The sequence below is a fragment of the Balaenoptera acutorostrata genome, chromosome 5 (genome assembly GCF_949987535.1).
Source record: "Balaenoptera acutorostrata chromosome 5, mBalAcu1.1, whole genome shotgun sequence".
NCBI lineage: Eukaryota > Metazoa > Chordata > Mammalia > Artiodactyla > Balaenopteridae > Balaenoptera > Balaenoptera acutorostrata.
In genome coordinates this window covers 33316736-33329094 of record NC_080068.1, presented here as the reverse complement: position 1 = coordinate 33329094, position 12359 = coordinate 33316736, and the positions used below count along the sequence as shown (strand labels likewise).

At 39.4% G+C, this 12359-nt stretch overlaps 1 protein-coding gene across 1 annotated transcript in view; it reads left to right on the top strand.

Annotated features, from left to right (window-relative positions):
• Nucleotides 1–12145, top strand: part of LOC103000878 (zinc finger protein 706-like) — a 31577-nt gene extending 19432 nt beyond the window's left edge. The window contains exon 2 of the mRNA XM_057547188.1: nt 11939–12145. Within this exon, the coding sequence (XP_057403171.1) occupies nt 11939–12145 (207 nt within the window). The remainder of the gene's footprint in view (nt 1–11938) is intronic.
• The last annotated feature ends 214 nt before the right edge of the window (nt 12146–12359 follow it).

Here is a 12359-nt window from a genome sequence, read left to right as displayed (position 1 = left end):
ATGTGAAGTTTAACTTCCTACCCATCAAAATATTTTTCCTTTTAATTATCAATTAGGTTCTCTTTTTCTTCTTATAATACACCCACGAATTACTTTTCTACCTGCTATATAATTCTATGAAACTTTTATTATGTGTAGGAAAACATTATTCTGGATCCAGATCTCCAAAGGCTTTTCTAAAAAGCAATTTATCATTGCTTTTTATTTAAAAAATTTTATACTTCAAAAGACTATCAAGAAAATAAAAAGGCAACCCAAAGAATGGGAGAAAATATTTGTAAATCATATTTGATAAGGGATTTGTATCCAGAATATATAAAGAGCTGTTACACTCAATAACAAAAAGACAAATAACCCAGTTAAGAATGGGCAAAGGATTCACATAGACATTTCTCTAAAGAAGATATACAAATGACCAATAAGCACGTGAAAAGACACTCAACATCATTACTCATTAGGGAAATACAAATCAAAACCACAATGAGATACCACTTCACACCCACTAGGATGGATGGTTATAATAAAAAAGACAGACAATAATAAGTGTTGGTGAAGATTTGGAGAAATCACAGTCTTAATATATTGCTGGTACGATTGTAAAATGGTGCACCCACTTGAGAAATCAGATTGGAAGTTCCTTGAGTGGTTAAACATAGAGTTATTATAAGAGCTAGCAATTCCACGCCTAGGTATATACCCAAGAGAACTGAAATCATGTGTCCACACAAAACTTGTACACAAGTGTTCATAGCAGCATTATTCATAATAGCCAAAAAGTGGAAACAATTCAAATGCCTGTCAGCTAATGAATGGATAAACAAAATGTGGTATTTCCGCACAATGGAATATTACCGGGTCGTGTTATGGACTGAATGTTTGTGTCCCCAGCCCTCAAATTCATATGTTGAAGCTCTTACCCACAACGTGATTTTATTAGGAAGTGGGGCCTTTGGGAGGTAATTAGGTTTAGATGAGGCAATGAGAGTGAAGGCCCCATGATGGGATTAGTGCCTTCCAAGGAAACAAAGAGACACTAGAGCATCCTCTTTTCACTAAATGTGGCTGACTGCTGGCCAGGAAGAGGGCCCTCACCAAGAACCAAGTCTTCTAGCACCTTAATCTTGGACTTCACATTCTCCAGAACTATGAGAAATAAGTGTCTATTGTTTAAGCCACCCAGTGTATTTTGTTATAGCACCCCAATGTGACTAAGACAGGTTGTGAAATGAATGAAGTATTGATACATGCTACACATGGCATGTATCAAAATATACAAAATTTTGTTTTCTTTTGTTTTAAAGAAAACAAAAAATATTTGTTTTCTTTAAAAAAATTAATGATTTTAGGGCAGTGAAAACACTCTGTATGATATTATAATGATAGATATGTCATTATACTTTTGTCCAAATCTGTAGAATGTTCAAAACCAAGACTGGACCCTAAGGTAAACTAGGGACTTTAGGTGATTATGATGTGTCAATGTAGGTTCATCCGTGGTAAAAAGTGTACCATCTAGTGAGTGATACTGATAATAGGAGAGGCTATGCACGTGTGGGGTAAGGGGTATATGGGAAATCTCTGTATCTTTCTCTCAATTTTATTGTAAACCTAAAACTGCTCTAAAAAGAATTGTCTTTAAAAAAAAAGATGAGGAACTTCCCTGGTGGCACAGTGGTTAAGACTCCGCACTCCCAAGCAGGGGGCCTGGGTTCTATCCCTGCTCAGGGAACTAGATCCCACGTGCATGCCACAACTAAGGAGCCCGCCTGCTTCAACTAAGACCCAGCGCAACCAAATAAATAAATGAATATTTAAAAAAAAAAAAAAGATGAATGAGGGACTTCCCTGGCGGTCCAGTGCTTAAGATACCAGGCTTCCATTGCAGGGGGCACAGGTTCAGTCCCTGGTGGGGAACTAAGATCCCACATAAAGTGAAGTGAGGCCAATAAATAAATAAATAATGAATGAATGAATGAATGAAAATTCCCAAGTATAGCAACAGACTGGCACCCAGATGCACACTAATTTACCTATGCTTCCCTTCTCTACAATTTCTTACAATTTTAAATTGAAATTATCAGAGAAGAGACTGGGAACAGTAGGAAATTCATAGAATCAGAAACTTTGAAATCTGAAAGAAACCTTGGTCCAACCACTTCCTTTCACAAACCAGTTACCAAGATATAGGAATTGATGACTGGTGTAAGGTCACACCATAGAGGCAGTACCGTGTCCAGAGTCCGGGTCTTCTGACTTAATAAAATGGTTCTTCCTGTTGAAAGGAAAGAAACAAATTTGAAAGCCCTTTTTCGCCACTTATCAAAAACCTATATGATTTTACTTTGATGCGGTCTCTGAATCAGATCAGTGATTCCTAACTTGAAATGCACTTCCTTAATTTACAGTACACCACAATCTGGAGTGTATCCAGGGAAGGGCAATAAGGATTGTGAAGGAGCTAGAAACCATGTCGTACAAGGAATCTTGGAGTGAACTCAAGGCATTAAGGGTGGAAAAAAAGTAAATTTAAGGAGGAATTTGGCAGCTACCCTCAGGTATCATAAGATTCTATGGAAGAGCTACTGGAAGGAACTTAAGAGCTAGAAGAGATCCAACCCCTTCCTTTCCATTTTACAGATCAGATGATGTAATGAGGCTCAGAGTGGTTATGATTCTGACCTAACCTCACATGGCTAGTTATTGGTTGACCTGAGAATATAACTGGATGTCTGAATCAAAGGCAGTTGTGCTTTTTGTAGTTCCAGGGATTTATGAATAGAGGATATAGGAAGGCCAATTTTAACTACTTGTGAAAAAGAACTTTCTGGCAATTAGAGCTCTTCAAAAATGCAATGGACCGCTATGTGGTGTGGTGGGCTCTTTGATGCTGGAAACAAAATAAATGGGCCAGGGTACCTGCTTAATTAGACATTAAGTTGAGTTGGATTGCTTCCAATCAACTCTAACATGTGGTTCCATATTAATTTTAAGGTTAAAAAGAATGTAAAACAAGGACTTCCCTGGTGGCGCAGTGGTTGAGAATCCGCCTGCCAATGCAGGGGACACGGGTTCGAGCCCTGGTCTGGGAAGATCCCACATGCCGCGGAGCAACTAGGCCCGTGAGCCACAACTACTGAGCATGCGCGTCTGGAGCCTGTGCTCCGCAACAAGAGAGGCCGCGATAGTGAGAGGAGCGCGCACCACGATGAAGGGTGGCCCCCGCTTGCCGCAACTAGAGAAAGCCCTCGCCCAGAAACGAAGACCCAACACAGCTAAAATAAATAAATAAATAAATAAATTTAGAAGCACGGGTAACAACCTGGACTTTAAAAAAAAAAAAAAAAGAATGTAAAACAAGGCAATATTTAGCATGACAGTAAAAGCAGAATTCTAGAATCTTAAAAGCAAAACAAAACTCACTTTGTAGAAATAAACAATACATTTCCATTAAAGAATACCAGAATAAAATGCAGGCACGGTAATCATTGTCAAAATAAGAGTGATGCTCTGAAAACAAAGAATTTTACTTTTCAAGAAATAAAAACCGAAGAAAAGAGTGTACATTTTTAGATTTGGATTATCTGTCAAAATAGAAATGGACACCACTGTGAAATAGACCCTATGAAGTGGGGTGGATGACATATTCTCATCCCATTTACATCATAATGAACAGGCTTTGGAGTTACCAGTGTAGGACAGTGGGTAATCATGGTGGAAATTCTATGTATAATTTTCTCTAGAGGTAATTGAAAATCAGGAGATGGATAGGCTAAGAGATAATTCCTACAATTAAAGTGCTATACAGACAGTACCAGCACTTCAACACCCACAATGAGAGAACAAAAACTTAAGCAGCTCAACTGGAGCAAAGATTGCACGTTGCACTTAACAATTATATAAGAAGTGCTTTTTTTTAAAGAACAATTGTGAATTTTTTTTAATTTACCAGATCCTCAGGAATAAAAAAGTCACATGCTAATTCAAGTTGCTTTTTAATAACTAATGAAACATTTTTTAGAAATAAATTCATAACATTTATAAACTCAGAGGCTCATATGCATGATAGAATGTGGCCTTCCCCATCTCAGTAATGGCAACTGAATTCCTCCAGTAGCTCACTTTAGAATTATCTTCAACTCCTCTCTTTTTTCATATTCCACATCTAAAACCTATCAGCTCTATCTTCAAAATATATTCAGAATCTGACCACTTCTTACCATTTCCACTGCTGCTACCCTGGTCAAAGCCATCATCATCTCTTGCCTGGATTCTTCTAACTGGCCTTTGTACTTTGGCTTTTGCCCTGCCTTCAGCCTATTCTGAATCCTGCAGCCAGAGGGACTCTTTTTTTTTTTTTTTTTTTAAGTTTTGGCTGCAATTTTGGCTTTCAGGATCTCAGTTCCCTGACCAGGGAAGGAACCTGAGCCCCGGCAGTGAAAGCACAGAATCCTAACCTCTAGACCACTAGGGAACTCCCCAGAGGGACTCTTTAAATATAAATGCCAACTTCTCAACACAAAGAAAAAAAAATTTTTTCTATTTCTTTAATTTTGTATCTATTTCAGATGATGGATGTTGACTAAACTTATTGTGATGATCATTTCATTATGTATGTAAGTCAAATTATTATGCCATACACCTTAAACTTATACAAGTGCTATATGTCAATTATATCTCAATAAAACTGGAAGAAAAAAATGTTTAAATAAGTAAAAACAAAAAAATTGAAGTAATGATATTTTTGCATTAGTAATCTAGTTAATTATAATAAAACAAGGCATTCATGTGTTCAACATAAACAAAAAAATGCCAACAACATCCACCCTCCAATGGCTTTCCAACATACTCCTCACAATGGCCTGCAAGGCCATCCATGATCTGGCCCCTTATTTTCTGATCTCATCTACAGCAACCTGCACTCGTTCAACTCCAGTCACACTGGCCTTCTTGTTTATCCACAAACATAACAGGCATACATCCATCTCAGGGCTTTGTACTTGCTGTTCTCTCTGCCTAAATTGCTCTTCTCCCAGATAACCTCAGGTGTCACATCCTCATCATCTAACTCTACTCCAACACCACTTTCTCAGTGACGTCTTTCTTAACCATGCCATTTAAAATCGCAGTTGCCATGACATACACATTCCTTGCCCACTATATTTTCCTCCTTATTACATGCCATACAATGTACCTGTACTTTTTATCATCAGTCTCCCCATTAGAATATAAGCTCTAATGGTCAGAGATTTTTGTCTGTTTTATCTACTGTACCCAGTACAGTGTTGTACTAGTACTAATGGACCTAGTACAGTGCTTGGCACATAGTAGGTACTAAATAAAATTTTGTTTAATTAATTAGTTAATTAGCAAGACCTCACTTTTTATAGTAAGGACTTTTATATGGAAAGTACTTAGGCTATTGATAACTAGAACAAATGACTTATTTTTAGTTTTAGATTGACAATTGCTTGCAATTGTAGTACATTTTAGAAATTTTCAGGTAGAGGGTAAATTGCAGTTTTTGGGGGGTTTTTTTGGCCACGCAGCACAGCATGTGGGATCTTAGTTCCCTGACCAGGGATCAAACCCGCACCCCTGCTGTGGAAGCACTGAGTCTTAACCACTGGACTGCCAGGGAAATCCCCTAAATTGCAGTTTTAATGAGTGATGAATTAGACAACCCCTGGGCATAGGTAAAAGTAGACATTTGCCTGAGGCAATGTATCCAGAGGGAAAATTAGAATTTTCTTAAATATAGCTTATATTTAGCCAGACTAGAAAAATATTGAATGTGTTTTATGAACCTGTGTAAAATTCCTTTACCTGACCTCAGCAATAATTCAGGGATTGAAAATAAAATAAACCAAAATCCAAAACAGGAGCATCAAAATGTCACTGTATTTCATCAGCTAGTCTCAAAACCAAAGGTAAGCAGATTCACTTAAGATTGCCAAAATTGATTTAATAAGTAAATCCAAATACTATATATACTTCAGTGTTTTAAGAAGAGTAAATAGTACTTGAGATTGGTAAATTAGTGGCAACATTAGATCTGATTTTTAATATACTTTAAATTACCTAATTAAATATTATTACTAAAATATGTATTCTATATTTATTAGAGCTGCTTATAGAGTTATCGTAAACATTGAGAAAATATTCCTACTTCTTTATGTTTATAAATAACCAAGTCTATTGCCAGTCAGGGACGAAGAAAATTTACTCAGTGCAAAAGCACGCTCCATTATGCTATTTGAAAGGAAATTGCTCTCTGTTTTCTACATAGCAGCAATATTATTTCATGTGATTTCCTTTTGAATGGAATATTCCATGAGTACAGGAGAGATGAGGGTTTTTTTTTTTCTAAATTTTTTTTTTGAAATAAATAATTGTACCAGGAGAGATGAAGTTTTGTGAACACTTTGAATTTGATTAAGATATGAAATCAGGGGAATTCCCTAGCGGTCCAGTGGTTAGGGCTCCACGCTTCCACTGCAGGGGGCATGGGTTTGATCCCTGGCTGGGGAACTAAGATCCCCGCATGCCGTGCAGTGTGGCCAAAAAAAAAAAATTAAAAATAAAAAAGATCTGAAATCAAAGTTGGTAATAAAATAGAAGCACCTTTTAGTAAAATGCAGTTAAAACTTATAATTTTGGGGCTTCCCTGGTGGCGCAGTGGTTGAGAGTCTGCCTGCCAATGCAGGAGACACGGGTTCGTGCCCTGGTCTGGGAGGATCCCACATACCGCGGAGCAACTGGGCCCGTGAGCTGCAATTACTGAGCCTGCGCGTCTGGAGCCTGTGCTCCGCAACATGAGAGGCCGCGATAGTGAGAGGCCCGCGCACCGCGATGAAGAGTGGCCCCCGCTTGCCACAACTAGAGAAAGCCCTCGCACAGAAACGAAGACCCAACACAGCCATAAATAAATAAAAATAAAAATTATAAAAAAAAAAAAAAAAACTTATAATTTTTATTAAAATGCCTATTTCATTTGTATGGAATAGTGTATAAATCTCACATATGCATAGTTTTGAATAATCATGATAAATCTGTGTACTCACTACCTGGGTGAAGAAAGAGCATTACTAGTACCAGTGCTCTGTGTGCCCTCCCCATCACATCTCCCTGTTTCTTCCCAGAGACAACTATCATTTTGATTTTGTGTCCACCGTTCATTTGCTTTCCCCAAAGCCCAACCATTTGTGTATCTATCCCTACAGAATATATTGTTTAGTTTTGAAAACCAGAGTAGCGATAACAAACCTAGTTGTATAAGGAAAAGGCAATATTGTCATCACTTGTTGAAGGCTATCAGGAAAAAATACACTGAACAGAGTCTCTGGGTCATAGTCTGGCTTCAGCTCCTCTGAGGGTTTACAAGAGACTTCCTCTATCTGTAGTAACTCCTGGGAAACAGAGAGCTTAATATACTCCCCCCATCTGACACAGATGGGTTGTGGACCAGATACTGGTCACACAGCTAAAGTTTGGTCAGACAGGGAGGGCTGCTCTGTAGTTTCTACTTTTAACTCCTATGGCCTACCTCTAGGTCTTAGGAGTAAGTCAAGCCAGAATCCTTTTGGGGTAGAATGACGGTCCTCAGATGAAGAGGAGAGTAGACCTTCATCAATACAGGAAAGAGACATTCAAACACAGATAAGAACCTGGGTCAAGCTCACACAGGTATCCTCAGGCTAAAAGAGGGTATAATGGCAGAGGATGTTGGTGAGGACAGTGCTGACTGTGTCTGATTCTTGAGGCATACTGCCCTACCTGGACTGGTTACCCCCATGTGTGGGGCACCACTGTCATCTGAGATTCCCTCTCCCCTATGTTGGGTCTCTTACTCCATGTATTACGTCTTCCCCTTTCTTGGTTTATTCTCCTATATTGGTGAAGCATGTCTTCCAGTAGCATCTTAAGAAATGATAAATGGGAAATAAATTGAGATTTTTTAAAAAATATTTATTTATTTATTTATGTTGACTGCATCATGTCTTTGTTGCTTGGGATCTTCATTGCAGTGCGCGGGCTTCTCTCTAGTTGTGGCATGAGGGCTCTGTAGTTGTGACTCATGTGCTCAGTAGTGGCGGTGTGTGGGCTTATTTGCCCCACGGCATGTGGGATCTTAGTTCCCTGACCAGGGATCGTACCTGCGTCTCCTGCATTGGAAGGCGGATTCTTAACCACTGGACCACCAGGGAAGTCCTATTGAGATCTTTTTTCCTATTTATTTATTTATTTCTTTGGTTGCAATGGGTCTTAGTTGCAGCTTGCGGGGTCCTTAGTTGTGAGGTAGGCTCCTTAGTTGTGGCTTGCTGGCTCCTTAGTTGTGGCAGGTGGGCTCCTTAGTTGTGGCAGGTGGGCTCCTTAGTTGCAGCTCGCCGGATCCTTAGTTGTGGCATGTGAACTCTGGGTTGCAGCATGCACGTAGTTCCCTGACCAGGGATTGAACCTGGGCCCCCTGCGTTGGGAGCGCAGAGTCTTATCCACTGCACCACCAGGAAATCCCCTCATTGAGATCTTGAATGTCTGAAAATATCTATGTTCAATTCTCATTCTTGATTGATAATTTCTGAGGATAGGATTTTAGGTTGGAGATCATTTTGTACAGAATTTTGAAGGTATTTCTCTTGTTTCTTGAAAATGTATCTTCTTGCTTCCAGTGCTGCTGTGGAGGAGTCCAAAGTTGTTGCTTTTCTTTGTCCTTGTGTGTGATCAACCTGTTTATGTTTTTTCCTGAGAGCTATAGGAATCATTTCTTGGTCCAGGTGTTCTGAAATTTCACAAGTGACTTGTTATGAATCTATCTTCATCTGTTTTCCTTGGCACTTCATGGGTTCTTGTAATCTGGAAACGCAAGTCCTTACATTTTCATAATTTTTCTTTAATAATTTTGATGATTTTCTTTGTTCTACTTTTTCTGTTTCTGCCGTTTTATTATCTTTTTTCTCCTATTTTGCATCCATCTCTCTCTCTCTCTCTCTTTCTGTTCTACTTTCAGGGATGCTTTCTTCAAGTTTATCTTCAACGCAACTTTTAAGGTTTTTGTTTGTTTGTTTGTTTCATTTTTGTTTTTTCTCCTTCTATCAAGCTCTTAATTCCCAAGGACTCTTTTTTATTCCTGTTACATGGCATCCTGCTCTTGTTTCATGGAAGCTGTATTTTTAAAAAATTAACTCTAAAGATATTAATGATTTTTTTTCTTTTTAAAGTTTCCTTTTCCCTGACTAGTCTTTAATTCCTCCAGATTGTGGGTTTTGTTGTTGTTTGTTTGTTTGTATTTGTCTGTATGTTACCCATGATTAAGTATGAGGGACTAAAAACTCATTGGATGTGCTGAACATGGGGCTGAGCGACTACACTTCACTCTAGGGTGACTTCTTGGGCAAGTTTAACTCTTGGGTTAGATTCACCTGGAAAGAGACGTCTAATCTCCTGCCAGGTGGATGAGTGCCTTGTTGCTAGCGTTCTGGGCACTAAGTGAGGGAGGAGGGGTGGGGGTCTCTGCAGTAAGCATTCAATATGCATAAAATTGATAAGTCCACCTGTTGGGGTACAAGATCTATCCCCTCCACTGCACCAGGCACTTTCATAGTCTAGACACCTTAAGTTTTACTTTCTTAGAGAATAAATGTCTGATCTATCACCTGGTTTGAGGAAGAACAATTGCTCCCCACAGAAAAGGGGAGGTCAAACTGCTTTTATCCTAGTCTTCCTAAATGCAAGTTCCAGAAGTTCTTGTTGCTGCCACTTCCCATGTTTTTTTAAAGATCCTGTAGAGTAAATTGAGTTGGTTTTCAGTTTTCCTACTGATGTTTTGGGATTCAGGTTTCTTGGATCTAAGTCAGTTACCTGTGGTCTATTTGTTTTCAGCTTCCAAAATTTTGATGCTGTGGTCTGTTTTTTCTGTACTTCTTTATTTGTGTTGGTATTTGGGAAAGAGAGTGAAATAACTGCCTCTGATCTGCTACCCTAACTCAGAAATTTAGGAAATATTTTCTTAATTTATTTATAAAACTATACTATGGATCTGAGCTAAATCTTTGCCTCTTTTGTGCTGTAGGTGGGAATTTTGGGGATTTGTCTTTTAGAATCATCACTTAGCAAGAAATACGTATGAGGTTTGACTGACACTGTTTGCTAAATTTCTTTACCTCTTTTCCAACTCAAAGTTGCTATTCCTTGTGATCAAAACTAGCTGTAGAGAAAGATGGTGAAGCATTCATTCCTGGTTACTTTGGTATATCAGGAGGTGGGTCTTTTTCTCTAGCAGAACTTTCTCTCCATTAAAAAATTAGCTGTTATGGGAATTTCCTGGCAGTCCAGTGGTTAGGGCTCCACACTTTCACTGCAGGGGGGCACGGATTCAATCCCTGGTCAGGGAACTAAGAACCTGCATGCTGTGCGGCACAGCCAAAAAAAAAAAAAAAAAGGAAAATTAGCTGTTATGTGTGCCATTTTTTCAGGGCCATGATTTCCTCTAGATGACATGAGTAGTAATGAATTCATAGAGCAAATTAACACAGGGACTTACAGTTAAAATGTTTGCATGCTAAGAAAACCTTTAATGACTAATCCCACTGTTGACTTTTTAGGTGTGGTAGAGCACTGACCGGGAGATGATTTTGGTCACACCACTTATGCGTAGGTAGGTGCAGGATATATTAGGATTCAGTAAAATGTTCCCATTTGTCATCCCTCACCACATGAAAATTCATTATTTTTTAAAAGTGAAAGTGATTAATTTAACAAACTGGGGTTTTTGTGATATGTAAGAAACAGCTAACTGAAATGCTTACTGAAACTCTACACTTAGAGGCAAAAACAAATGCCTCTGCAAGGTGGCTTCTAAATATACATGGGGGGGCTTCCCTGGTGGCGCAGTGGTTGAGAATCTGCCTGCCAATGCAGGGGACACGGGTTCGAGCCCTGGTCTGGGAAGATCCCACATGCCGCGGAGCAACTGGGCCCGTGAGCCACAATTACTGAGCCTGCGCGTCTGGAGCCTGTGCTCCGCAACAAGAGAGGCCGCGATAGTGAGAGGCCCGCGCACCGCGATGAAGAGTGGCCCCCGCTTGCCGCAACTGGAGAAAGCCCTCGCACAGAAACGAAGACCCAACACAGCCATAAATAAATAAAAAATTAAATATACATGGGGCACATAGTTATTAATGACTGAGCAAGCTCAGCTCAACTGAAGCTAATGAGGGGAAAGGGCAAGGAGCTAAGTAGAAATTTGTACATTTCACATTTGGTTTTTATGTGTCTATTTCTGGATCCCTCAGGAAGGAAGCATTGTGAGATAGGACACTTTTTATGCTTAACACATTCTAGACATTGAAAAACATGTACCTTTTTTTCTTTGACCTAATATTACCATAAAATTTCATCCCTCTCAAGAACAAATTTTAAGCCTCAGTAAATGCTGCAGTTTGATATGATAAAGGATTTCATTAAGAGTTTCCCCTCCCACATGCCGAGGAGCAGCTGGGCCCGTGAGCCACAATTACTGAGCCTGCGCGTCTGGAGCCTGTGCTCCGCAACGAGAGAGGCCGCGATGGTGAGAGGCCCGCGCACCGCGATGAAGAGTGGCCCCCACTTGCCACAACTGGAGAAAGCGCTCGCAGAGAAACGAAAACCCAACACAGCCATAAATAAATAAATAAATAAAATTAAAAAAAAAAAAAAAAAAAAAAGAGTTTCCCCTGATTATATTTATTTCTGCCTGAATTTTTGTCGTTTCTGTAAGATGAAGTATGTCTGAAAAAACTAAGAAATTAAATATTATTACTGATATTTTTACTCTGTTTGAACCTAAGGAAAAATATGATTATATAAAAGTACACTTGGCTCGACCGGCAGAGGCACAGGCACGTGAGCAGGTGAGGGCGGGGAGGAGGCCAAGGCAGGAAGATACGGCTCTTGGCCTCAGAAGATTCAGTCTCAGCAGAAAAATGCCAAAAAGCAAGCTGGACAAAAGAAGCAAGGACATGACCAAAAGGCTGCTGCCAAAGGTGCCCTAGTATATACCTGCGCTGTCTGTAGGACACAAATGCCAGACCCTAAGACCTTCAAGCAGCACTTTGAGAATAAGTATCCTAAGACTCCACTTCCTCCAGAATTAGCTGATGTTCAGGCATGAAGTGGTTTACAGTGAATTCGCCACACCTTTGACTCTTCTACTGTCTCAGACCTTAGGTAACAAACCTGCAGCTCCTTTCTAACAAACCACTGATCAGCAGAAATAAAGGGGCTACAGAAACACTCATTTTTGTGCTGTTCCCTTTTGGGCTTCATGCAAAGACAATTCTGTGTAAATGTACAGTTTACTCTGATTTGGAAATCTGAAAATCGGT